The sequence below is a fragment of the Alexandromys fortis genome, unplaced genomic scaffold (genome assembly GCF_014885135.2).
Source record: "Alexandromys fortis isolate MF-2015 unplaced genomic scaffold, M_Fortis_MF-2015_v1.1 scaffold_199, whole genome shotgun sequence".
NCBI lineage: Eukaryota > Metazoa > Chordata > Mammalia > Rodentia > Cricetidae > Alexandromys > Alexandromys fortis.
Genome location: NW_026068074.1, coordinates 2,185,968 through 2,212,477, shown reverse-complemented (window position 1 = coordinate 2,212,477; position 26,510 = coordinate 2,185,968). Strand labels below are relative to the sequence as shown.

The following is a 26,510-nucleotide window of genomic DNA, read 5'->3' as shown; positions in this document are numbered from 1 at the left end:
CTCTAGTTACGGGGCATCTTTCCACCTGAGCCTCAAGGCCAGGGTCCAGTTGCTCACTATGGAGTCAACAGTCGAACTCTGTGTGGTGCTGAGGCCCAAGTTATGTCTTGGGGGAATAGTGAGAGGAGGCCTAACTGCCATGGACTCCTGGATAATGTCTTCCTCAGACTACCTACAGAAGCTTGCTCAAGGCTTGGAGATCGTTCTCCATGACAGTGACCCTGTGGTAGAGGCAGGCATGCATCCTGAGCCTGTCTTGCTGCCGAATCCGTAACCCTTTCTCCCAGCCCTGCACCTCCGTGTACTAAGCCCAGGCTCTGGCTCCTTCCTTCCAGAGAGTAGATCCCTTCCGGAGATGCACAATTAGAGCCGTCCCTCAGGGAACAAAGCTTCACCTGAGGTGCCAAGAGGGCAAGGTCTGTATGGGTCAACATAGAAGGAGACAGCTGTGTGAGGCCTTGCCCTGCCATCCATATGTGGACACTCCTGGTCTTAAGATGAAAAAGATTACTGTTCCTGTTTGGGGTGACTCAGTGGCCGGATCAGGTAGCAAAACACACACCTGGCCAGGGAGATTCACTTATAAGTGAGTATAAGGTCCGAATTTCTGAGAAATTGGGGCAGTGGTGGTTTTATAAACTGCTATTTTATTAATTACTTTTTACACACTAAGGTAATATGATCGTTCCTCATCAACATTCTGCAAAACGTGCTTGTCACAGCAGGCGGTGCTTCATTGCGGGGATTGCCATCACTATAATTTTTTTTAATAAAGATACTCAGTGTGTATGATTGCATGTGTGCATGCACATGTACCATGGTACATGTGTGGAGAGAGGTCAGAGGACAACTTTGTGGGTCATTCTCTCCTACACCTATGGGGATCCTGGGGTTGGAACTCAGGTCATCCGACTGCAGCCTGACAGTCTTGGCCCGCTAAGCCATCTTCACAGGCCATCTCCACAGCTTTTTATTTCTGGTGGCTCTGCTTCTCTGTAACATAAGCCATAGCGCTTGGGGCACCTCATCGTGGTTGTCAACTTGATTGTAAAGTGAGAAGTGCTCAGGAAATTTATAAAACACACTGGACTACCTCAGAGGCAACACCACCACCACAGTATAGTGGTACCAGGCCCTAGGCAGAGTGCCCTGATGTAGTGAGAAGAAAGAAGAGGGGATGGTAGTTTAACCATTTTCTTTCTGCTTCCCGCTCACCATGCAGTGAGCAGCTCTGCTGTGCATACCTGATGCCATGCTGTTTTGCCTTACACAGGCCCAGAGCCCTAAAGGAAGTGGCCCAAGTGCAAGAAGCTTTGAAACACAGGTCTTTCCTCTCTGCTATTTTTCCTAGGTGTTTCCCAGAGCTGTGTGAAGTGTGCCTGGTCTGTTGCCTTCTGTTAGATTCCAACACAAAATTTCTGGAACAGATCCCAGGCCTACAGTTGCTATCCCAGGACCTGCTTCCTCCTGAGGGAAAGGACAGAAGGTAGACTGTAGAGTTGCAGGTGCCTACATAGACGGCTCCTGGGCCACTGCACATCAGATTTGTGGGTTTCAGAGACTCAGCTCCTCCTGGGATTGTCTGTATACCCGAACACCTGGTGTCATCTACATCATGACATGTCTGTGGGACAGCCGAGATGTGTAGGACTCCGATGTGAGTCATAGAAGGCTGGCCTAGGGGAAGAGGAAGGCAGAGGAGCAGCTAGGCTGGTGCTCTAATTCTTCCATTCCCCTCCATCTCCCCTCTCCCCCCCAACCTGCAAGAACCTACATTGATTAGTTTGGTGGGTGGGTAGTTCTGCCTCTCAGGACCGTATGAAGGGACAGGAGCAGAAAGCATTTAGCTGGCTCTTGGGACTTTCACACAACTCTGATAGATGACCACATTGTTTTTCAAAGGCCTCCGTGAGCCAGGTGCTAGGCTGCCTGAGAAAGCTCTAGAGGTAAGAGAGAGAGAGAAGCAATGTTCCCCAGGACCTCAAAGCTAACAGATTGCTTCAGGTATGGTGGTGGGAAGGGATGAAGACGGGGCAGGTATATCAAGGACTGGGGCATGTCATCATAGATAACATCCAAGTGGTCCAGAGTAGAGCAGACTTCATAGAGAGGTTGGAGAGGCAGAGGGGTGACAGCATCTCTAGGTTAAAAAACGGGCTAAAGCTGGGTGAGGATAATATAGGGAGCCGGGAAGCTTTGGTGGAGTCATGGATGAGTCTTGTTATCCCCTACTGAGGCTTCTCAGTCGTAATTCTAGGACAGTGCTGCAAGTCACAAGGAAGTGAAACCCCTAGCTGGCTCCGTGTCATCCTTTCCACTGCTAGAGCGCGGGGCCAGACAGTGGCGGGCAGTGTAGTGTGCTTTGCATTCAACATGTTGGTGAATGTGGTCTGGCCACCGCGTCTGCTCCTCCCCGTTCACCTCCTCCTCCGCCCCCCTGACCCCTCCTTTGTACTCCTCCTTCACCCTGTCCTCTGTGTTATTGGTGCAAAGGAGATGGGGTGGGGAGGTGGGGGTTGGCCTGTGTTCTCAGCCCTCCTCATGGTACTTGGTCTGGAGTAAGGGCCTCACATTTTTGAGTGGGTGAAAAATTTTCAGACTCATCCAAATGCTGCTTTCCCCACAGGAAGCAACAGCAGAGGGGCCCTCTGACTAATCTTCAGTTGTCCTTGGAGCAGCGGCCTCACCTTTCTGAGCTCCTCCAGGAGGGCGCTCAAGTGCAGCTCTTGACTCAAGGGCTCTTCCTCTCTTCCTGCCTCCCAGTACTTGGAACTGCCTTTAAAAGCCTTGTTAATTAATTGGCTGGTGCCCTTGGAATTGGGGAGGGGGTTGTTGATGGACCTGGGAAAGCTAGCTCCAGAATCAGCTGTGGGCCCTCATGAGAGGGCCATTCAGGTAGAGTGGGAGCCATAAAGTCAGTGATTTAAATAATATGGGCAAGCATTTTGGAAATGGGTAGATTTTTTTTTTTTTTTTTTTTTTTTTTTTTTTTTTGAGACAGGGTTTCTCTGTAGCTTTGGAGCCTATACTGGAATTAGCTCTTGTAGACCAGGCTTGCCTTGAACACAGAGATCCGCCTACCTCTGTCTCCCTAGTGCTGGGATTAAAGGCATGTGCCACCACCTGGCTAGATTTTCTTTTTAAAAATAAGCCTTGTCTCTATTTCTCCTGTATTCAGTATGAAAATATATGTTTGCAGATAAAGAGGAACAGAAATGAGTCTCAAGGGCTTTGACTTGGAGCTGGGGTTACAGTTCTGTATCACCGTTCCTGCTACAGGCGGCCCTTGACACAAAGACATGCACCACTGAGCATTCTGTTCTGGTCCCAACCCATTGCCGTCTACAGTGCTTCTGTCCTCTGGCAGAGACCGGAGCTGGATACCGTTGTCATCCTTGGAGCTTGGAGTGATAGGGTTCCCAGGTTGCTCGGCTGCCTGCCCACACTGTCTCCCCTGATGGAGCCTTGTTCACTTTATGGGATTGATTCTTGAACTCTGAGTCATGGTGACCTTGCTTCCATCTTCTGAAGGACAGAAGTGGTTCAACTTATGAGCAAGATGCACTCAGCATCTGTGTCCCCTGGGACTTCTGTTATGGATTCCCCAAAGGCTCCACACTCTTACCCAAGAGAGCAGCCCATCTCCATCTTGGAGGTGCTGGCTTCCCAGGAGTCCCTGCCTACAGAGCAGAGTGCTTACAGAGGATGCAGAAGCTTGGAAGGGGAGTGATGTGCCCCAGGCCACGCAGGCAGTCACTACCTAAGCTTGAGTCATTCTGGACCCTCATTCTTGGGACTGTGCCTGCATTCAACTGGTCTGTTTCCCCAGCCTGGAGAAGCCAGGACCCTCCCAGCTGAGGGGCCTGAGATGTTCATCTGCTCTTGCCAGTTAGTCCCTCGCAGATGTCACCTGTGCTGTGCCGGGTGGTACTGTACACTGCCCTTTCCTTGTCCCTGCTGGAGTGCCACTGCATGGCCGTGCAGAACTACCCTGCTAACACTGGAGGAGTTCCAGGGCTAGGCCTGGCTGAAGGAAGAACAGGAAGCAGGGAACCCCTTTGGGCTCCAGTTTGGCCACACCAGGTTTCATCCCGTGCTTACTGGGCCATATCCTCTCAAGTCACAGAGCCAGTGTGCCCAAGGAGCCTCTGACTTCCTAGTGCATGGCAGGGCTCCGAGGTTGCTGCTGCTGCTGCTTTCCTTGCTGACTTGGAGAGTGATTTGCGAGTGGCCCGGGGACTTGGTAAAGTACGGGGTTCCTAGACCTCTCCTGTAGTGAAGTTGGCCTTCTCTCTTGTAATCAGCTCTGGACATCCGACCTTGCATTTCACCCTCCATTTCTGGAGACTGGCCAATACTAGATCAAGAACTAGGTATGGGCAGGGACAACACATGACCCCTGGACTCAGGAAGGAGTGACCACAGTAAGTATCCTATCACTGAGCCACCTCCCCAGCACAAGCCATTGAAATAGCATGGGCAGCCACATGTTTGACTTGCACTCTGGTGACCACATGAAGATGTTAGTTCCCAGGGCCCCACAGCTGGAGCACTGCACAGGTAAGGTGGGTGCCGGCACAAGGAGCAGGAGGGCTTCCTGGGACCGTATCTGTCTTCTCTCTCCCAGTTCCTGGCCGCTCTGGACATACTGGGGCACTTGGGAGCTTGGAGACACACACCGGCCTGGTTGTAAGTCAGCCTCCAGCAGATGTGGGTTCAAGTGTTGATGCAGTTGTTTCCCAGGTCAGCTCTGAGAAATTGAGCCAGCGCCCCAATTTGTCTCAAAGCCATTCCAAGTAGGAATGATAGCCAGGGTATTCCAAATGATGCTCCACCCAGCCGTGGAAGCACAGTCCCATCCTGGTGACCTCAGTCAGGTTGACTTGGTGACTTAGGCCCTCCCTGTTATTAAATGTAAAGTGGAATCAGGACAATTCCTCTGGATGAGGTGGAAGCCATATTTACTGGCTGCCATCATTGCTCAGTAAAAAGGTCCTGTCAGCTCTCGCTGGTTTGGCTACAAGTCCAGGGTGTATGAGCCACAGCCAGTGACCACGGGATTCAGGAGACTCATAACCTTTTTTGATGTCTTAATGTGTTGGTATTTTACTTTTTCCAGTTAGAGTCTGATATATCCTAAAATGTCTTCAAACTCTGTATTTGAAGATGACCTTGAATTTAATGACCCTCCAGTCTCCACTTCCAAGTGCTGGAATTACAGGTGAACGCCAACACCTCTGGCTTAGTCAGTGCTGGGGATTGAACCCAGCACATTGTGTATGTGAGGCAAGCGCTTTACCAACGGAGCTATATTCCCAGCAGATTCTTGGTCTGGAGAGAGGTGTCAAGAGAAGCCCGCTCCAGGCTGGACCCTTGGCCTTATCTCTTGCTTCCCCCTAAGTCCTTCATACATCCACCAGCCTTGGCACTTGGGAGAAGATAGTTTCCTGCTGGGAGGAGTAACTCAGAGACCACAGGTCAGAGGCATGCACAGCCCCACGGTCAGTGCGGCTGGCTTGATGGCTAGGATTCAGAGGAGGACTGGTCACCATGGCTGTGAGGTGACTGGATGTGGCAGCTGGGTGGCCTTAGTGGCCCAGGGTCAGGGGGAGCAGCAAGGGAGCAACATTGAGCACCTAGTGAGTGATCGCACTAGAATGTAAACTGGAAGCAGCCTCGCCTGAACATGCGGAGACGTGGAGTTGAGGGTGCGGATCAGTGGTCGGGTATGTACTTGGCCCTGGGTTTGCCCTCCAGCATCACAGAGACAATAAAATAAAGCACAGCTATGGACTGGCGGTTCCCACCTCGGGAGGTCAGCAGAACAGCCATTCATCCTCTCATCATGCCGTCCTTCGCAGGAGACAGAAGAGGAGCATGTGACTGTTGGTAATGCAGCATGTTGGTGCCCAGAGCTGGCTGATGCATGTGTGCATGTGCGCGCGCACGCACGCACACACACACACACACACACACACACACACCATCTCCATGCTATGAGAGAAGGCTTGAAGTGGAGATGCATTTCACCAGCCTCTGAGGACACTGCCTGGGCTTGTCACGGGACATCAGGAGGTTGGTCATCCAGCCTTGTTGCAAACAAGATGTTAGATTCTCCATGACAGCTACCTTTCTGTCATTTCTGATGTGAACAACCCAAGGCTGTTTCAGAGGACCCAGTCCTTTATGACTTGAGAATATGATGGCAACGGGAACGTAGTGTTCATCTCTACCAACCGGAAGCAAGAACGGAGGTGGGCAGGGATCATGTACTCCCAAAGACCTCCCCTGGTGACTTGCTTCCTCCAGCTCTGCTCCACCTTCTACATTTTCAGAAATACCACAGTGCTGTACCAAATACTCAAATCAGGAGCATCCAGGAGGGCATGTAATAGGACCTGTGAATTGGTCCTTGTGAATATGATTTCAGAAGGGCTGGAGAGATGGTTTAGCAGTTAAGAACACTGACTGCTCTTCCAGAGGACCCAGGTTTGAGTCCTAGCACCTGTATGGTGGATCACAACTATCTGTGACTCCAGGGAACCTGACTCCCTCTTCTGGCCTCCACAGGCACTAAGCACACATGTGATGCAGACAAACATGCAGGCAAGGCACCCATACATATCCAAAACAAAAGGATTTCAGAAGAGCTGTGGCTACTCCCTCACCAGGGCGAGCTAGAATGCAACCTCCATGCCTCTCCTGCTCCCCTGGCAGCCCCCACACCAGTGCTCTTCCACCTGGGCTTTGAGGCTTACTGTCCCCTTCTTGCTGTGGGGCCTTACCTGGCCACCAGCAGCTCAACTCCATGGTCATCCTCTTCTTCAGGGTCTCAGCTTAGGGTTAGGCAAACAGCTTCTGTGTCTTAGCCTGCACAGCTTTGGACTTAACCTGATTGGGGCAATGAAGAGATGACAGATGCGTGTACAGAGAAGCTGGGACCAGGAGCTCATGCCCTTTATGGAGTCGCACCAGCGGCTGCCTGGAATCTCAGTGGGAGCTTAACTGATCTTCATAGGGATTCTCCGAGGTGGGGCAGTCTTGAGTTGCAGAATCCTGGGGGGAGAGGGGGAGGTGAGTGCCTGTGCAGACACGGAGGTGGGTACTTTCTGCACACACTGGCAGCACTCCATTCCTTCATGGGGAAGGCCTTCCCATTTCTATGAGGCTCTGGGGTCCTTGCCGTGGCTATGCTCCTGTGTTGCTATACACAGCCACTCGGGGCTTCGCCTGCCCCCTACACCACTGCCTCCTCTCTCCATTTTTCTCTGCCTGCCTTGGCAGCTCCTGGCCTACCACTTACTTGTCAGGGGAGAGCATGTTCATAGGCTTATTTTGAAGTGAGACCTAAAACAATCCACAGGAGGGCAGGTTCATTTTGGCTCGTGGTTTCAATTTTCAAACCCTGGTCACTCAACCCTGTTGCCTTGGTCTGTGGCAGCATAGACTCTTGTGGCAGAAGCATGTGGTGGATTACCTCATGCTGTCTGGGAAGCACAAAAATAGACAGGAAGAGGTCACGGTCCCAGTGTCACCTCCAGGACACGCACCATTAGGTCATTAGACCACTCTCTCCTGGTGCCACAGGTAGGGACCAAGTCTTAATGACTTTGGAAGACATTTAAGATCCGAAAGTAACTCTTCTATAGGAAACTCTCTCAGGGTTGAATTGAATGCTAGCTCCCTCCCCCAGATAGATGTCTGCCCCAGAACCAGTGTTTGATGTTGTTGAAAACGAACCTGGAGAGGAGGGCATCCTGGATCGTGCGGTTTTCCTCCAGTCCAATGACACACATCCTGCAAAGAGACACACGGGACTGGGGATGAAGCTTGGTTGGTCGAGCACTTGCATGGCTTGCATGAAGACCTGGGATGAGCCATTAGCAAGCCAAATTTGAGAATTAAAACAGACTCGGGCTGAACCCTTATGGGAGGCAGATGTTTCAGCTGGGGTCAGGCTCGGGAGGCGGCAGGGAGGGGAGCAATCTCAGGTCTTCAGTGCTGGTTACTGTACGTGCCAAAGCAATAGAGAAGGGATTATTAGTGCAGTAGGTAACAGTGGCTGTGGCCACTTCCTGCAGGGAACTGGATGTGCGAGATTGTAGGCTAAGTGAGGGTACACACCCTAGGGAAAGGAGCTGTGGTTTGAGGGAACTCAGGAGCACAGTGACCTGGATTTACACCGGGGACGGGGGCTCCAAGAACATGGGATTTGGCCAGGAATGGAAGTGAGCGGAGTTATCTGGAGTCAGCCAGTAGGGTGTGGTGAGCGTTCACTCTCTGGCTGTCACGTGTGGCCCCATTGGCTCTGACCCAGCCCCACCAGGCCATGTGGTAGACCTGGCTGGACAGTCAGCAACTGTGGCTTTAAGTCACAGGGACAGGAAGGTGGTCTTCCTGGAGGGACACACAGCTAGATGGGACCTTCTTCTTGGCTGATAACCAGCTGGATGGGGACACTCCCACGTCAGACACAAACATTGTCGCAGGGACTGGGCTTAGCAGGCAAAATAGTTCTCTAATTCCCATTGCCTCTCCTGATGTTCCAGTTTAGCCAGCCCTATGCTGAGGGATTTGCTTTTAATGGATCTGCCTTGTTCTGGGGCTGACAAACTTTCCCTTCATCAAACTTTCATGGCTCAATTAAGCATTGGGGGAATGGAATCTCAGCCCCCAGGCCCTGGTGCAGAAATTGCCTCCAGTCCCAAGAACTCACCCTGGCTCTGACAGTGACTCCCCCAGTGGCCTGCAGGAATTGGCAGGCACCTTGGTCTTCTCAGACCCTTGTTCTACCTTACTTCAGTAAGGTGAGGGCTCCCCTGGAGAATGGAGACACCTGTGTACCAGCCAGTAACAGCTACCTGAGAACCACTGGGCCTGGGGACCCCCTGAGTCACCAGAGGACTGCAGCCCATGACTGAGCCCAGGTGAGAGGAGGAGAACGTCCCCAGCCTACCTGAAGACTCGTGGGAAATAATTTTTACAAAGTTTTCAGCTCTCATAATAGCCCTCCCTCTCTCAGCAGTGGTCATGACATTTGGGGCAACTGATCCCACACACAGTTCAGGAATGGCGTTCTTTGTACTGCTGTGAGGAGACGCCTGACCAGGCAACTCATAAAAGAAAAAATCGTCTAGTAGGGGACTTGCTTACCAGTTTCAGAGGGTGAGTCTGGGACTATGACGGTGAGGAGTGTGGCGGCAGGCAGGGAGGTGTGGTGCTGTAGCGTAGATGGGAGCTTCTATCCAGATCCACAGGCCCAGAGAGTGTGGCTGGACCTGGCAAGCCCCGTGGTGGGCTGCAGCGGGGCCGTACCTACTCCAATAAGGCCACACCTCCTAATCCTTCCTAAAGGGCCCACTAACTGGGACCCAAACATTCAGATATATGAACCTATGAGGGCCGTTCTCATTCAAACCACCACAAATAGATTTTTACGGGGGGCGGGGGGCGGGGGGGCAGTCGGAATGTCTCTTTTTCTCCCTGCCACCCAGAGACCGTGGGAACCATTCATGAGGTGTGGGAGGGGACTGTGATGTCAGGAATCAAGGCAACTATCTTACCACACCGAGACCTCTTCATGGAAGCGGAGGATGAAAGGCTAGAAATGACACTGGAGAAGGCAGGGCAGAGAGCTGGGGAGCATCCCAGTCCGTGATGCCTGTCGGCTTCTACATCAGCAGTGTCTAGAGACTGTCACTGAGCCGGCTGAAGCCAGCACTAAAAGGCACTCCTCCCTCCAAGGTGGGGCACAGCTACACGCAGGGATGCATTTAGGTTTTGGGTTTAGTGGCTGGACTGCTAGACAGAGTCCACGTGAGCGTCACCTGTGGGAAACACCAGGTAAATTAGTTACCCAACAGCTGTAGATTTTATACATGAATTTTGGGGTATGTGGCCAGTAGCAGGAGTCATCCATCAGTTGTGACAGGTCTGGAGTGTGTCATTTATTTTTGCTGACCGGGGTGACCTCAGTTCTGAGACACCCTATAGTTCCTGCCTCCTGTGGGCACAGCCCAGAACCCTTTTCTCCTACACAGGTCAGGGCCAGCCCGTGTGCTGGGCCAGACCATGTGCAGGACCTTCCTGTGTGCAGGGCCAGCTTGTGTGCAGGACCAACCTGTGTGCAGAGCCAGCCCATGTGCAGGGCCAGCCTGTGTGCAGGTCCTTTCCATGTGCAGGGCCAGCCCGTGTGCAGGGTCAGCCAGTGTGCAGGACCAGGCCATGTGCAGGGTTGCCGTATATTGTAGGAAATAAGTCAGGAGATGAAAATGAAAGAACAGACTCAGTTCAACCTGAGAACAGTGAGAACAGACTTTTATTGGTCTGAGAGGTCGGTGTCCTCAGACTCTGTGCCCCAAGGTAAGGATAATGCACCCAGCAAGGGTCTGACAATGGCTTACTTTGTAGTCAAGAGTGAGGTGGGAGGACCGGGTTTCATCAAGTCCAGAAACTGCAGGGTAAGGGGTAAGTCAGGTTGCTGGGTTTTCAGACCTCCAGCTTCAGGGTGTGTGGTGGGAGCGGGCTGTTTTCTGAATTCCAAGGGTGGCAGGTTTCTTGAAGTCTGGGACTTGCCTAATGGGTCTGGTTTTAGAATGGGGGTTCCTTTGGAAATGAGCGTGTGACGTTTGGGACTGGTACAGGCAGACCCTTCACCTTGCTTGCTCTAAGATGACCAGGCGACAGTTCTATGAGTCGCCTCATGTGGGTGCTGGAAGCCAAACTCGGGTCCTCTGCGAGAGCTGTGCTCTCTTGGCAACAGAGCCTCCAACTGGTCCTATAGGGCATGGAGCAGGAATCCCAGGTGGCTAGAAAGCCAGGGTCTCTCTGACACTCCAGCTTCTCTCCACACCCACCTGCCCTTCCTCATCACATGACCTCACCAAGCAAATGCCAGCTCCTCCAGAGCTGTGAGCCAAAATAAACATTTGGTTTTTTTGTTTTAGTTTTGTTTTTCAAGACAGGGTTTCTCTGTGTAGCACTGGCTGTCCTGGGACTCAGTCTGTAGACCAGGCTGGCCTCCAACTCAGAGATCCGCCTACCTCTGCCTCCTGAATTAAAGGCATGTGCTACTATCTCCTGGCCAAAATAAACCTCTTTACTATACAAATTATCTGCCTCTGGTGTTTGTTATAACAAAAGAACACAGGCAAATATGGATATGCTGGGCTTCTGCTGGGGTCTCCAGAGGCCTCTCCTGTTCATCTCCTCCCATTTTTCTGGCCCCTGCCCAGCTGATGCCTGAAGCCACTGGAGAAGAACATGCCAAGCCTGAGGAGTGGCGAAGGGGTTCAGGGCTGGACACTGAGGAAAATAACCAGGACACAGATGCCCCCATAACCAGGACAGGGGCCTCCATCATCCTTTGTGCCCAAAACTCTGTGGGAAGTGTCCTCCAGGCTCCCGAAACCACACTCGTTTATTCTGTCAACCCTTGGGGTTTATTGGCCAGGACTTCCTGAGTGACTGGGTGAGATCTCATAGCTAATCAGGTCTTCCTAGAGTAAGCAAATAGCCTGGGTATCCGAGCATGGCCCACAGCTGAGGAAGCAGACTTTCTATAGTGCATGTAGACAGTTCAGTGGCAAAGAGGACAGTGCCACACTGGTTAAGAGCTGAGTCGGTGACACTATCCACCATGGGTATAAAACTCACACTGAGACTTGGTCCCTAATGTGGAGGGGGTGAGGGCGGCCATGGAACCAGGTAGAAATTGCTCGTGAACAGAAGGAGTGTTTTTCTCATGGGAGTCGGTTAGCTGGACCACTTTTCTCTCTTGCTCACTGGTTTTTGTTTTTGACAAATTCTCCTGCGGCCCAGCCCAGGCTGGCTTGAAATTACTTTGTAGCTGAGGCTAACCTTCAACTTCTGATCCACTTGCCTCTCTCTCCACAGTTCTCAACCTGTGGGCCACAATCCCTTTGGCAAACCATTATCTCCCCCGCCAAAATTTACGCTACGATTTGTAACAGCAGCAGACTTACAGTGATGAAGTAGCAATGAAGATAATTTAATGATTGGGGTCACCACAACACGAGGAACTGTATTAAAGGGTTACGGTACTAGGAAGGCTGAGAACCACTGGTCTACCTCCTTTGTGAGGGGGTTACAGGCATGTACCACTGCCTTGTTTCATGCATACATGCTAGGCAAGCAATCTTCTGCCTGAACCTCAGCCCCAGGCAGTTCCTGCCTGCTCTCACGCTCTAGTTTTGCAAGCACACCTGCTGTGTGATGCTGTCTATACAGACCAGGCCAGTGGTAGGTGGGGCTGTGTGGTAGTTTGAAAGAAAATGGCCCGCAAGGGGAGTGGCACTATTAGGAGGCGTGGCCTTGTTGGAGGAAGTGTGTTGCAGTGGAGTTGGGCTTTGAGGTCTAAAACACGCCCAAGCCACACCCAGTGAGACAGACCAGTTCCTGTTGAGTCAAGATGTGAGTAGTCTCAGCACCTTCTCCTGCACAGCGTCTGCCTGCATGCCGCCATGCTATCACCCACCATGCTCCACGCTCACCCTCTTGGATAAGCCACACCTACATCAGCTTGACTGTGAGATGGACTTTGAACAAGAGTTCTTCTTTTATCAAGCCAACTTCTCCGAGTCCTCTCCCATGCCTCAGCCTCATCCCTTGACGATTTGACCATCCTGCTGAGCGGTTGGTGTGGATCCCCTAACACGGTCCCCGTGTTTCAGGACTTCTCTTGTTTTAATGAAGTCCTCTTCTAAATTCATGGCTCTTCTTTTCTGGTCAAAGAGTCCCAACACACAGAATGAGTTTGACTGTGCATCCAGTTCCTGGGGAGGTTCCAGAAGATTCTGTGGTTAATATGGCTGGTCAACCTGACAGGATCTGGGGCCACCTGGGAGATGAACCTCTGAGCATGTCCGCGAGGGAGTTTCTAGGTGGGGTTAACTGGGAAAGACTGCCCCCCCCAGGAACTGTGGGAAGTACCCCGTGGCCTGGGGTTCTAGACTGAATGAAAGGGAGAGAGCTAGTTGTGTGGGCACAAGAACAAGCCGGCTGTACCTCCCACCCATCACCACTGTGGGTGTAGCATGACCAGCTGCCTCACGCTCCTGCTGCCATGACTTCACCACAGCGATAAGTGTAAAAACCTTTAGTTGCCTTTGCCGTGACAACCAGAAAAATAATGAGCACAGATGGGTACCACATCAAGGCTTCCTAAGCTGCTGAGACAGGAGTGGCCTGTCCAGGGCTGAAGCCTGGTTCTGCTGTTGACCAGAGCTCTCTCCCACTGTCAGTCTTCTCTCTAAAATGGAAATACAGAAGCCACTGCCCTGCACAGTCGCTGGGACTCACGTAGTTGAAGGCGGAAACCTTCCATCAAAAGTTGTCCTCTGAGCTCTGCAGGCACACGGTGGCACATGCTCGCCCACACACATGATAAATAAATGTAATAATAACAGTGCATATGCAATTGAAGTGCTGTTAGTACCACGTTCAGGTTGATTACTTGGAAATCAAAAGGTCACTGGGAGGAAATGAACATTTAAATTTGTTGCTACGCAGTCTCTCCTTTGCACATTTTTGCTTTCAAATATGCTTTCTGTAGTGTTGATGGCATGTAACATGTAGATGCTACTACCATGATGGACGTCTCTCATCTTCCTCACTTGACCAGCTCCAGATCCCAATCCTGACAGTTTTTAGTCTTTTGGACATGCTGAGGGGACTTGACTCAGATTGGGTCAGCAAAGCTTAAAGTTCTGCTCTTGACCAGTAGGGGGCAGAAGAGGGAAGCAAACAAGCACCTTGTGGGGAAAATGTCTTGAAACTAACCCAGAAAGGGCTGTCCCAGAACTGCAAACTGTCTTTCTTGCCAGTGGTCCTGGACTTCCCTCCTAATGACTAGGGTAAAACAAACCGTCCAGAAGGACTGAAAAAATGGGAAGCGAGCCAGCCACCCCCAGGCTCATTTTAAGAGGTGATGTTTTTCACCTGCATGCTTATCTCATCTGAAGACGATAGAGGTCGGCTGTGGACAGTCAGAGGAACCCAAGGTGGTCCTGAACTCGGACCCTTGTGCTGCTCCTTCTTGAGCCTCAGTCTCCCCGGTTGAAATCTGAGTGTACTTGGGACTTGAGAATCCCATAAAGCTTCAAGTATAGTCGTTTGGCTGATGTGACTGACACAGAGTTGGTGCCTGTAGCACGATTGATAAAAACCCAGAGATAGATATTGGGGCTCAACCTGAAGGTCAGGAAAGCCAAACAGCCAGACACTGGCTTTTACCTCTACCTCAGTTTGAAATGGCGAACCTGCCTCCAGGAATCTCAGAATGAGACTGCGTGAGTGCTGTCTCTTCCTGTCCTATATTCCTCCCTAGGGCTAGGATTAAAGGCGCGCACCACTACCGCCCGGTTTCTATGGCAAACTAGTGTGGCTACTGGGATTAAAGGTGTGGGTCACCACTGCCTGGTCTGTAAGGCTGACCAGTGGGGCTGTTTTACTCTCTGACCTTCAGGCGAGCTTTATTTATTAAAATACAAATGAGACATCATTACAGGTTTCAGTGTTTGTCACAAATTGGATGGATTCTGATGTCTGCTGGGTGCTGGGCTTTCTGAGCAGCCTTGCTGCTGCTGCCGTCCGGAGGGAGTGTGTGCACTGCGGACTCCAGACTCTTCTCAATGTGGTTGAGTTCTGAGTTCGAGGTTTCCTCTCATCACGCAGAACTGGCTTCAGGCCGCGGCACGAACCAGGATGTGAGCCTCCAGTCGCATCTCCCAGAGTGCCACCTGCATCCGCTCACCCTGCCTGCTCTCCAAGGCACGTCATACATCTATCTGCTCCAGCGCCATGGCTGGAGCAAAGCCTCTGCCCTGTCATGTCCCTGTGTGTGCCCCATGCTCCCTTCTGCCAAGGCCTTTGTGCAGGTGGTGGATGGGACCACGGACCAGCCTCCCTTTCCTCGTTTGCAAGATAGACAGCGTGAACCCCTTGAGAGTTGAGACTGATGGGATGGGGAGGCAATGAAAATCAGCACACACTGCTGTCTGCTTCCCCATGCCCATTACAGATGAGAAACCAAGGCAGGCAGGGAGGGAGGGGTCCAGGAAGCGGTCCAGATGTACAGCCAGATGTATGGAGGCAGGATTGCCACCCAGAGCTGTTTGCCTGCAGTGGGAACATCTGTTGGCTTAGCCCAGGTTTACTGTCCCCGTCAGTGAGGCCCCACACGCCCTCTGTCTCTCTTCTCTTCTGCCCTACATCTGTCACATCTGCCATTGTGGATTCCTAGCCATTGCCTTGTTTATTCCTGTCTTCCCCAGGAACTGAAGCCCTATAAATGTGCACCCCTGGGATGTCTTTTTATTGTCTCTTCTATTGTGTTGTGTGTTTTGAGACAGCATCTCACTATGTAGCCCAGACTGATCTTGAACTAATGACCAACCTGACTTAGCCCCCCCAAGTACCAGGAAGCCAGGCAGGTGCCACCAGGCCTAGCTTCCATTCTGTCTTGTTCATGGATACCCTAGCTTAGTCCAAGGACTGAGAGAAACTTCCAGAACAGCCAGAGGGCTCTCTATGAGGGTGTTAAGGAACAAGCCGAGGGGCCGCTGGTGGGGCACTTGCCTAGAATACCTGGGCCTGAATTTTATACTGGGCACCACAAACATCCCCACAATGGAGGAGTTTATGCCCCTCACTGTCTAATGAGGTCAGTTCCTTTCTCCCTGGAGATTCGGCCCTCTGGGAGGGAAGCTTTAATTGCACACAGAGCTCCAGCCCCCACCCCGGCCTCTAGAAACCCTGCCCAGTGTGGCATGGCCAGCCTTGTGTCCCGAGCGGGGGAATGGAGCAGGCATTCGGTTTAGACACCATGAGAGTGTCTAAAAACCTCCCCAGTAATTGGCAACTGCCTAATCACTTGCTATAATTAGGAGAGCCTGGAGGCTCAGGGGCTGTTCCGAAGGTTTAGGAATCGGGAAGCTTAGAAGGCAAACAGGCTCGCTGCAGCTAACTCCAAGGAAGAATGGAAATCCACGTCCCCTGGGAACACGTCCCTTCAAAGCATATTCATAGTTCCTGAAAAGTACCACTTTCCTTATTAACAGCGGCTAGGTTTCTTTTTTTTTTTCCTGGTAAATTTTGTTTTATGTAAAACAAACGTACAATTCCCACCTGTTTAGCTAGTGAGTTTTCATGAGCTGAACACACCTGGTGTCCGGTCCCCAAAGCCCCCTTGCAGCCTCTCCCAGCCCCCCACTCTCTTCCCAAGGGTAATCATGGTCCTGATACTGAACATGGTAGATGGGGCTGGCAAGATAGCTCAGATGGCAAGGTGTTTGCCACACAAGCATGAGGACCTAAGGTCAATCTCTGCACCCATTTAAAAGCCCCGGTATGGTGGTACATATTAATAAGTCTGGGACTCAGGAGGCAGAGACAGGGCAGATCCCAGGGGATAGATGGTCAGCCAGCCTAGCCTAACGCGCAAGTCTCAGGTCCTAGTGAGAGACCCTGTTTCAAAAACCAAGGTGGACAGCTCCTGTGGAATGACACTAGAGGCTGACCTTTCGACTCTGATGAGAATACACACACCCCTATATGTGTGTATTACATATATATATGTATATATATGTGTGTATGTATATACATGTACATGCATGTACACACACAAACACAGAGACAGTTGTTCTGGGTGCTCATGCTCAATATATATACACATATACACGCATGTACACACACAAACACAGAGACAGACAGTTGTTCTGGATGCTCATGCTCAAAGGCTCCTGCAGCCTAGCAGGGTCCCTGAGTGCTGGGAAGAGGAGGGCTTCCATGGCTGCTTGGCCTTTTCTACTGGTGTCACCAATGTCTGTCAGGCACTTTTGCAGGCCCAGTGTCTGCAGGTAATTTCATCTTGTAAGAGAAGCCGAAGGCTGTAGTTTTTGGGGGAAATCTTGTATTCTTGAGTGTGGCCAATGAGAAAACGTTGGCACACTGTGGTGCCAACTTCATCCAAGCCAAACCAAACATGTTTCTGGCCTGATTTGGACTGCGGGCTGCCAGCATGGGGGATCTGGAGGCCTTAGGCCCACCAGGGAAACAGGTCTGAAGGTAAAGATCACCGTTTAGAACAAGCCACTAACCCTGGGGGTCAGAGAGGGACAACCAGTCGCCAGGGCAGCAGGAGCAGAAGCTGAAGCACCATGAAGGGCACACAGGATGAAACAGGAAGGCCACTGCAGGCAGTGGGAACAGCTTGACCAACATGCAGTCAGGGACCACAAAGGAGTTTGGTGTTGTTGTGGCCGTGGAGAGGTGAGCAGAAGTTTGAACCTGTCCTGCAGGTGAGAAAGGGCTGGTCCCTCAGGCAGTGGGTGCAGAGGTGGGCAGTTCAGATGAAGGCTGGGGCCAGGGGGCTGTTGGCAGGCCTTGGCTATGGCACCAGGTTGAACCTGCACCGGCTCCTGTCTGGGGCCAAGGTCATTGAAGCTGTGATTGTTAGCTTTCCCTCTTTGAAATGCAGACTTTCCAGGCTGCCCTGGAATTCATAATCCTCCTGCCTCAGCCTGTGGGGTTACAGGGTGTGCCACCCTGCCTGGCTGCAGCTCTGTCATTATAAGGTATGAAAATATCCGTTTGTATCTACGGGGCTGGCTTATGCCTTGAGAGGCATTTCGGGAAGGCAGACCAGCCTGGGGATGTAGCTCCTCCTACTGGTCTCTACCCTCCCTCTGGTGAAAGATCCAGCCAGCACAAAATCAATTCGAACTTGAATTTTCCCTTAGAGCCCTTGACCTTGCAGACGCCCCTGTCAAACATCCTCACATCCTGGGCTCCGTCCTGCTGGGATGAAACAAATCGTGCTGGATCTGCTTTTCAGACCATCTCAGGAGGGACTGGTTGCAGCTCAGTGGTTCAGCATTTGCCTCGTAGACATGGCCCTGGGTTCCATCCCAAGCGTGGCCAAAAGCAAAGAAATGAAAATAAACCCGGAGCTTCCTTGGCCTTTGCACCATCCTGTCTGAGCCCCTGGTATCCCTTAGCTACTCCCAGCTGTTCTCCCGTCCCAGCCTTTGTCCACTTGACAGCTGGGGTGCTCTTTTCCTGATTGTTAGATTTGGTCCAGACCCTTTGTAGGACTCCACGTGACCCAGCGAATGACCACATAGATTTCTGTGATCCGTCCCTTTCTCCTGTTCCCTTTCTGACCTTTGTTCAGGCTGTGCTCCCTCCCCCCACCCCAGGACCATGCAGACTCCTGCCTCAGGCTTCTGCACTGGCCCTTCCTTCCCTTGTTAGGAACTTTCCTTCCCTGGCAGAGCCTCCTGGTGCCTCCTTCACCTCCTTCCAGGCTTTGCTGCAGTGCCAACTTCCTATGAGACCTTCCTCCAAGCTCCACCCACATCCACACCCCAGCACCCCGCTCTTCACCCTTGCTCAGTCTGCCTTGGCCTTATTGATGTCACTCACGTTCTCTCTTCTTCCCTGAGCCGAGCATACAGTGGTTGCTCAGCGAGCAAGAAATTAGGCACAAGATGTCACAGCAGTGCTTCCTCTAGGTGTCACTTAAAAGAGTAGCCCATGGTACTTTCTCCTCTGGGCTCCCCTTGCTTTGAACCCCCCAGGACATGGTTCCCGGCTTGAAAGGAGTGTGTCCTGCTACGTGGATACGACTGAGTCTCAAGGCCAAAGACCTGTCATGTCAGCACACATCCCAGGCCAGGATTTAAATGTGGACAGGCTCAGATGACACACACTGTATGCCTGGCGAGGGCAACAGATTCCTTGTGGTCATTCGTCCATATTACCCAATACTGGATGGCACCATTGCGACCCAGAAGTTCTCCCTTTCAAAATAGTTGGAAACTCCTTGCTTGGGGCTGGAAAGGGGCTCTGAGAAACAAGTGCAGGGTTCCCCTGGCCATCCTCACCCCAGTTCCTACCAGAGATATTGCCCACAATGCTTTAGTCTCTCCTGCCCCCAGGCAGAGTGGCAGCAGCTGGCAGTGCGTGGAGCTCACCCACAGGAGTAAGGCAATTCGTAATCCGTTAACCTTGAATTCTGCAAAGGCTGCCACTCGGCAAGCTGGGGGTGGCTGGAGTCATTCTCGGCTTGGGCAGAATTCAAATTAGCTCCTGCAATCAATGTGCAATTAATGGTTGCACACCCTGGGCATCTAGGCACTGTGCCCCATGCAGTGGGAAGAGCGAAGGGTGTAGCTTATCATGTTGGAGGCAGAGGTGGAGATGGGGGTGCTCACAGATGAGCAATCCTAGTTTGCGAAAGAGATGCTAAAAAGGTCTGAGTTTCATCAAGTCCTTGGCCCAGATATTGCTAACCATGTTAGCATTTACTGAGTGCCTACTGTGTGCCAGGTGCCCTTCCCACCCTGACTCTGGGGAACAGTCTTCCCTTCTTATAGATACAGAAATTGAGGGTCAGGTAGAGCAAGTGTCTTGCTCAAAGTCACACAGCTGGTGGAAACCTAGATTTACCAGACTTCAAAATCAGGATGCTTGACAAACCCTGTCCAACCAGCTTTAAACCTTCAGCATTCACAGGCCCTTCAGGGCACCCTTTTTGGTGACCACAACTTTCTGTCCTTTTTGTGACCTCCTGGGTCATGCTGTTTGTTCTGGATCTCTAGTGTGGCTAGCCTGGATGGGGAAGGCCTGTGTGTTACATCCTACCTACACTTGGCCTCTTCTGCAGGTTGCTGCTTCGCAAGCGTTCTGCCCTCTGGTGTGATAACAGGGGGCCTGTGAGTGGGGATTGGTCTCAAACATCAAAGGTTACCAGGGGCTAGCCTTTCAAACGTCTGGCTCTGCACCCCCAGGCCTCCAGGGTCTTCCAGCTTTTGCAGAGGCTTCTTTTAGCCTCAATGCCCTGCCCTCCGTGTCTCTACAGGGACCCACAGACGCTGTCTTGTCGCTCAGCTGGTGGGGCTCTGGGTCCGGGGTAAGAGATCTTGTCCCGCCTTGAGTGTTTGCGCCACATTCCCGTGGGCTCCTGTGGGAGCGCCTTGCCTGGGATCTCTCACTTGTCCCTCTCCACTCCTGCGCGACTCTGTCCCCCGCCCGCGCCCAGTGTGGCGCGCCCCCTCTCCGAGCGAGCGCGGGCGGGCGCTGAACAGTGTCGCCGACCGCCTGCAGGTGTCTCCCCACGGAGGGGCGCGCGTCCCTGCGCCGTGGCCGCTGCCAGGCGCCAGCGGCTGCTCGCCGAGGCGCACTCGCGCTCCGGGCTCCGGGCGCGCTGGTCCGCTCCACTCCGCAGCCCCGACCGCCCTGCGTCCCCGTCGTCCCGCGTCTCCGCCAGGGGCCATGGGCCTGCGCCGCGAGCGCCATCGCCGACCGCAGGCACCCGAACCCCGGGGCGGGCGCTGACGCGGGCGCCGCTGCCAACTTCGCACGGAGCTGCGGGCGGCGCGGGAGGCATGAAGACCAGCCGCCGCGGCCGAGCGCTCCTGGCCGTGGCCTTGAACCTGCTGGCGCTACTCTTCGCCACTACCGCCTTCCTTACCACGTACTGGTGCCAGGGCACGCAGCGGGTGCCCAAGCCGGGCTGCGGCCAGGGCGGCGGCGCCAACTGCCCCAACTCGGGCGCCAACGCCACCGCCAACAGCACAGCCGCCCCCGCCGCCGCCGCCGCCAGCCCGGCCGGTTCGCCCTACAGCTGGGAGGCGGGCGACGAGCGCTTCCAGCTGCGCCACTTCCACACCGGCATCTGGTACTCGTGTGAGGAGGAGCTCGGTGGCCCGGGTGAGTGCTGGCACGGGGCTCCCCCGGGACGCGCGCCCGAAGGTCCCGGGCCGGGAGGTGGCGCGTCCGGGTCCCTCGCGCGCACCCTGGCTGCGGGTCCCAGGGCGCGCGGTCCCTCCCCGGCCTGAAGTAATTTCCTCGAGCGCCCCCTCTCCTAGCTCCCATCCGCCCCGTTGCGGCCCTGGAGGGGACGATGGGGGCCAGGGAACCTCTGCTAGGAGCGACCCCTCCCACCGCAGATCCAAGGAGCCAGAAACCGAAGGGTTCTGCTACTCCTGTCTCCAAGCTGAACCTTTACCACAGGGCTGGGGAAAACAGGGAGTAAGGGGAGCCCGATGGGCACCCCTATTGCCACAAGCCAGGGAGTCCTCAGTATCTTGGAGCTCTCGTGGGAGTGGATGCCGTGAGAGGGAAGAGAGGCAGGCGGGAAAACAGGGACGGATCTGGGCCCGGGGGCTTGAGAATCCAAGAAGTCTTGGCTCAATATAAGGCCTTTTCTGAATTGGGGAAGGGGGCTGGCTTTTCGGAAAGTATGCGGAACCCTTTTATTCCCCACACTCAGGCAGCCAGGGCTGAAGTAAATACCCGCGACGCTGGCAGCAAGGCTGGAGTGCTCAGGGGACTTCTGTCTGACAGGGGACTGTGCCATATGGTGGGTGGTACTGGCTGTGGACTCAGCCCACATCTTGTCCGCAGTAAGCTACTGTCCTGGCAGGACCCGTGAGGAAGCACTGTCTCTGCTTGTGCTTAGCTTTATCTTCACCACACTCGGCATAGCCTGAAATTTCCCGGACCAGTCTTTAGTTACTAGGATATATGTCCCCTTTCCCCTTAAGATGTCACTCTTGTTAGGACTTTGCTGTGTGTCCCGTCCTCCCCACCCCCACACTTCTGTGTATTGCCAATAAATATTTCCAGTATGATATGCAAAATGGAAGTGTTGGGTGGGATCTAAGGCAGAGGGTACTGGAGGGACCCTGTGCTGCCTGCTGGGCCTTGCAGGAGATGGAGGTGGGCAGGCCACTGAACTTCGCTGTCACTTTATCTGAGCATGCTGGCTTTTTTTTTTGCCAAAGACACAAGCTATTTGGCCAGGACTTGAGGTTTTAATTTGGCGTGGCAATGGCCATGGATCCCCCTCCAACTGCAGCTCTTCCTGAGATCTGGGAGGTCCTGCCTAGGGACAGGTCACCTCACAATGCCTAGATGGACCTTGTCCTTGGCAGCCTGGACTACTCTGTCCCTGCCTCTCTAGTGTGTCTGGGCTCTCAGTGGATGGTCTGATGGTTCTCCTGAAAGCTGTGGCCCAAAACTCTGTAGTTCTTTCCTCGCTCCACGCTTGATGTCCAAACTTGGCTGCTGTGTTTAAAAATTATTAACAGAAACATATTCAAAGCAATGTTAGCCCCCAGCATTTTGAGCGTCAGGCTCTGCTAAAGTTGTCACCTGTGGAATCTTGTTACATCTGTGTCACCTGTGGGATTATTGTTCCCGCCTCTGGGCCAGGCAGCCACTTGTGGGAGACCCATTTTTCAGATGAGGAACTTGAGGCTCGGGGAGGGGGGTTGATGAAGGAGCTTGAATTGTCTTCTTGGTGGCTAGGGAATAACCAGAGAAGTGATGGAGAAGGGGCACTGTGCAGTTGGGGACCCGAGACAGGGGTACTTATGGCCAGCACGAGACCTTCACCCCCAACCCTTTAGTCAAAATGCCCCTGGGTGACCTGCTGGGTGGAGAAAACCCAACTACCTCTTTCCCTTGGTTTCTGTTGGCTACACTTGCTCCTCCCAGAAAAATCACAGTTTTCTTCTCCCTGAGCTTGGCAAATAGTTGCTGGTGAGAAATTTGGGAGGTCGAAGGTCATTCAGATGGGTCTCCCTCGCCTGCTGCTGCGCACAGCCCCCAGATCTCGCCTTCATCACTGAGCTCCAAAGGGTGTCAGGGAGTACCTGGCCTCAAAGTTTTGTTGCCATGACAACCTGTCTTCTGGGTTCTGTGATGATTTTCTTTTCTTTCTTTTTCCTCCAAGAGGGAAAACATCCCAACAAGGCCTGAGCAAATCGGGCCCTACTCTCCCTCGCTGGCTCTGCAGCCAGGGAAGGCCTGGCTCCCCATCTGTGCAGCTGGGGGAACTCTGGTGGGGCTTCAGCTTGGAGATCCACCCTGGCTCACCGGATGCTCAGCAGGCCCGCCCCCTCGCTCCCCAGCCTTGCTGTTCTTGTGTCTCTACTCCTGGACACCTGTGTGGGGACATCTAAGGCCCCCTTTCCCACAGATGACTCTCCAGCCTACCCTGAACAGACACACAGCCAACAGCCCCAGTACAAAGGGCTCTCTTCTCCTCCCTCCGAGAGAAGGCATGGACGTCCTTGCATGCAGCCAGAGGAGAGCAGCCCTGAACAGAGTCTCCAGTCCCTTGCTGCAAATTAGATTTTTTTTTTTTTTTTTTTTTTTTTTACTGAATTTGATATTTAGAAGAGCTGGGAGGAGCGTAGAGTTGGGGCAAGGTCCCAGCTCGGAACTTCTGCTGACTGTTGCCTATATGATGTGTGGGCCTCTGCCCTGTGTGTGTGTGACCTGAGGATAGGGGTGTCTCAGAAAACCCAAGGTCATGGCATCAGGGGCCTGCAATGCAAGGCTGGCTGAATAGCATTGGAGAGAGAAAAAGGGGCAAGCACTGGGTGAGCAGGCGGTGTGCATGAATCTGCAGGCAGCTCCAAAGCAGAAGCAGAGACCCTGGACCTGTTGATTTATACAGCCTGACTCTGGGCTCAGTCTGCCCTGTGTGGGGTAGGGGATGGATAGATCTCCCTCTTGCTACCGTGGGACTGTGTCCAGAGCCTCTGCTTGTCACCTTGCAGATGGGGAGGGGAGCAGCTCGCCCCACCCCAGGTACAGGGCTCAGTGACAGCATCTAAGCCCATGGACACTGCCCATTCCTCAGACCCTTCCCACAGTCCCTGGCACCCAGAGTCACGAAGGCCCTAGACTACTACACTGCATCTCAGAATTCCTCCCTTGCAGCCCCTGAGTCTACACTCCAGGCATGCTGGCTTTTACCACAGCAGGCTGCCTCAGCTCTACAGCCTTTGCACATCCACCCAAGAGCAGGATTCCAGTTTGCTCAGACACTCCCATTCGCCTGACAGAAACAGACCCTACCTTATGTTTTCTACATGCGCTTTGTTTGTTTGTTTGTTTGTTTGTTTGTTTTTGGGTTCTGACCATAGGCCTTATGTCCACCATTAGTCAACAGCTCTTGTTCATTCTGTTGGTGAACTCAGGGGTTGATGCCTAGAATTTTCTTTAAAGATTTACTTATTTTTATTTTATGTATGTGAGTGTTTTGGATGCATATGTCTCTGCACCCCAGAAGTGCCTGGTGCCTATTGAGGCCAGAAGAGGGTGTCAGGTCCCCTGGAACTGGAGTTACAGACAGTTGTGAGCTGCTACGTAGGTGCTGAGAATTGAACTTATGTCCTTGGGAAGAACAGCCAGTGCTCAGAACCACTGAGACATCTCTCTAGCCCCGGGAGTTGACTATTGTCTGTGCTTCTGTCACCCTATATGGTGCTTGGGTGGCTGTGCACAGTAGGTGTTCAACAGAACTTTGTGGAATGTGTATTCTTTGGTGTTACTGACTCCTGGAATCAGTTCTTCCAGGCCCAAGTTGCTTCTTGCAGGGTGACCCACACTTGCCAGCGCAGGGGCTACCACACACTCCCTAGAGGAGGCATGAGTCCAGACCCTTGCAATGCCCTCACCCGCCGCGAGGTTGCTAGTGCTTAAGACTGAGTGAGTGTCCACTAGACAGGTTTCTTACTGGGAGTGTGTGAAGGGTGGATTTGGGCTTTGAAAGGCAACATAGCCATCAGCAAGTGTGACCTCCTCTTGTCCTCATAGCAACAGGTGCTCTGACCATTCCTTCTCCAGCTGAGACATTGAGAGGCACAGTGACTTGCCCAAGGCCACGTATCTAGCAAGTGGCCGAGCTGGGATGTGAACCCAAACAGGAGGTCCAGTGTGTGTCCTCCCCCCACCCCCTTCACTCCATTGTATGCCTCACAACCCACCTCCCATTCAGTCAGCCTCCCCAGGCTCCTCCAACCAGCCTCTTCAGCACTATGCCAGGAGTCACAACTCCTGGGTCTGAGCCCAGACTCTGCTGCCAGCTTGCTAAGTGGCTTTGGAAGTCACACCCCTTTCCTGTGTCTCTTTGCTGTTTCTTTGCTTGGGTATAAAAAGAACATTTGGTGTTGGTTTCTGCTGTGTGACACAGGGAGGGGCCAGAGTGCTGTTGTCAAGGCCACAGGCTTTAGAAGCAGTGGTTCTAGTCCCCACCTCGCCTCTTACCTGCTGTGTGACCTTAGGTGGGAGTTTGTTTTCTCTGAGCTTCAGTTTCCTTGGCTAGAGCAGAAGGAGCACCCTTGACCTCATGGTTGAATCACCGGGTTTAACCAGGATTCGGGCAAACATCCTTTCTATGGTCCAACCTGGTATGAGAAGCCGCAGGCCAGCAGTGAGGGACATGTCCAACTTCAGTATCTTGCGGTGTCTTAGCCCACATCTGGAAATGGAGGCAGCTCACAGAACCACCTGGACTTGGGGCAGATCTGTGTTCACTGGACCCGGGTCCTACTGGGGCATCTACAGTTTGCCCTACCCACCCTCCTACCACACTACAGATAAACACAACAGTTCCAAAGCTCAGGCCCCTAACCCTGAAATCCCACAGGACAACCTCCCCATCACACCTCATGTCAGAACCTCTGGTGTCCTGTCCACTCTTCCATGGCCAGCTCAGTCTGACCTCATCCTGTGATACTGACCGAGTCTCTCCTGGGTCCAACTGCACCTGGCTTGTATCTTGGGAACTAGTAAGCCAACAACCAAAGGGGCTCTGTTAGATCCAAGCTGGGTTGCCTCCAATGCCTTCCATCTGACTGGGAGCTTAGCTGGATACTCCCAGTGTTTTTGAGGTTCTCAGGACCCTCCCGGACCTTTCTGGCCTCCTTTCTTGGCTCTTTGTCCTACTATACCAGCCCCCTTGCTAGTTCTCCAACACAGTCAGGCGCTCCTGTCTCAGGTCTCTTACACTGACTGAACCTAGTGTCTGGGCATGCACCCAGCCAAACGCAGTTTCTGTTCTTGTTGTGGCACCTTTCCTTTCTGGATTGTTCTGTTGAGTCGGTGACCCCTGCTCATCCCTGCCTCTCTGTTCCCTGCTGCTCTGAAAGCTGTTTGTCTATGGCATTTTGCTTTCGTTTCTCTTTTCATTGCCTTCCTCTTCCGCTGGGACGCTATCTCTGTGGGGACACAGATTTGGACTGCTGCCACTCAGCAAGGGACAGTGGGATCTTGTTGAATGTGTTGGGGACCTCGTATCACCTCAGGCTAGACTGCTCTGTGCTGTTGTTCACAGGAACTTATCTTAACCTTTTCTTCCCTTGATTCCCGACTCCAGAAAAGTCTAGAGGACCCGAGGAGCCAAAGGGGCTGGTGTTGCTGTTTACTAAATTTGAAGGTGCTGTACCCCTGACCTCTGTAACGCTTATGGGACATGGTGGGGGATTACACTGATGCCAGGTGAAGGACTGATGTGAAGGAGGACACCATTGTTGCTCTGAGGGGAGCCCCAGACCTGGGTTTACCTGCTGCCTGAGTAGTAACATTGGTATCCTTGTCTGACCAGCCCAGGACCCCCTGCAGCCTGCATAATCTCTTGATTCAACCCTGCTTCACCAGTCCCACTTCTGCTCACTGATGACCTAAAGTTC

At 52.9% G+C, this 26,510-nt stretch overlaps 1 protein-coding gene across 1 annotated transcript in view; it reads left to right on the top strand.

Moving 5' to 3' along the window:
- The first annotated feature begins 20,200 nt into the window (after nt 1–20,200).
- The window catches only part of Gsg1l (GSG1 like), a 191,676-nt gene continuing 185,366 nt past the window's right edge, over nt 20,201–26,510 (top strand). Inside the window, exon 1 of the mRNA XM_050121627.1 lies at nt 20,201–20,733. Coding sequence (XP_049977584.1) covers nt 20,409–20,733 — 325 coding nt within the window. The 5' untranslated portion in view covers nt 20,201–20,408. The remainder of the gene's footprint in view (nt 20,734–26,510) is intronic.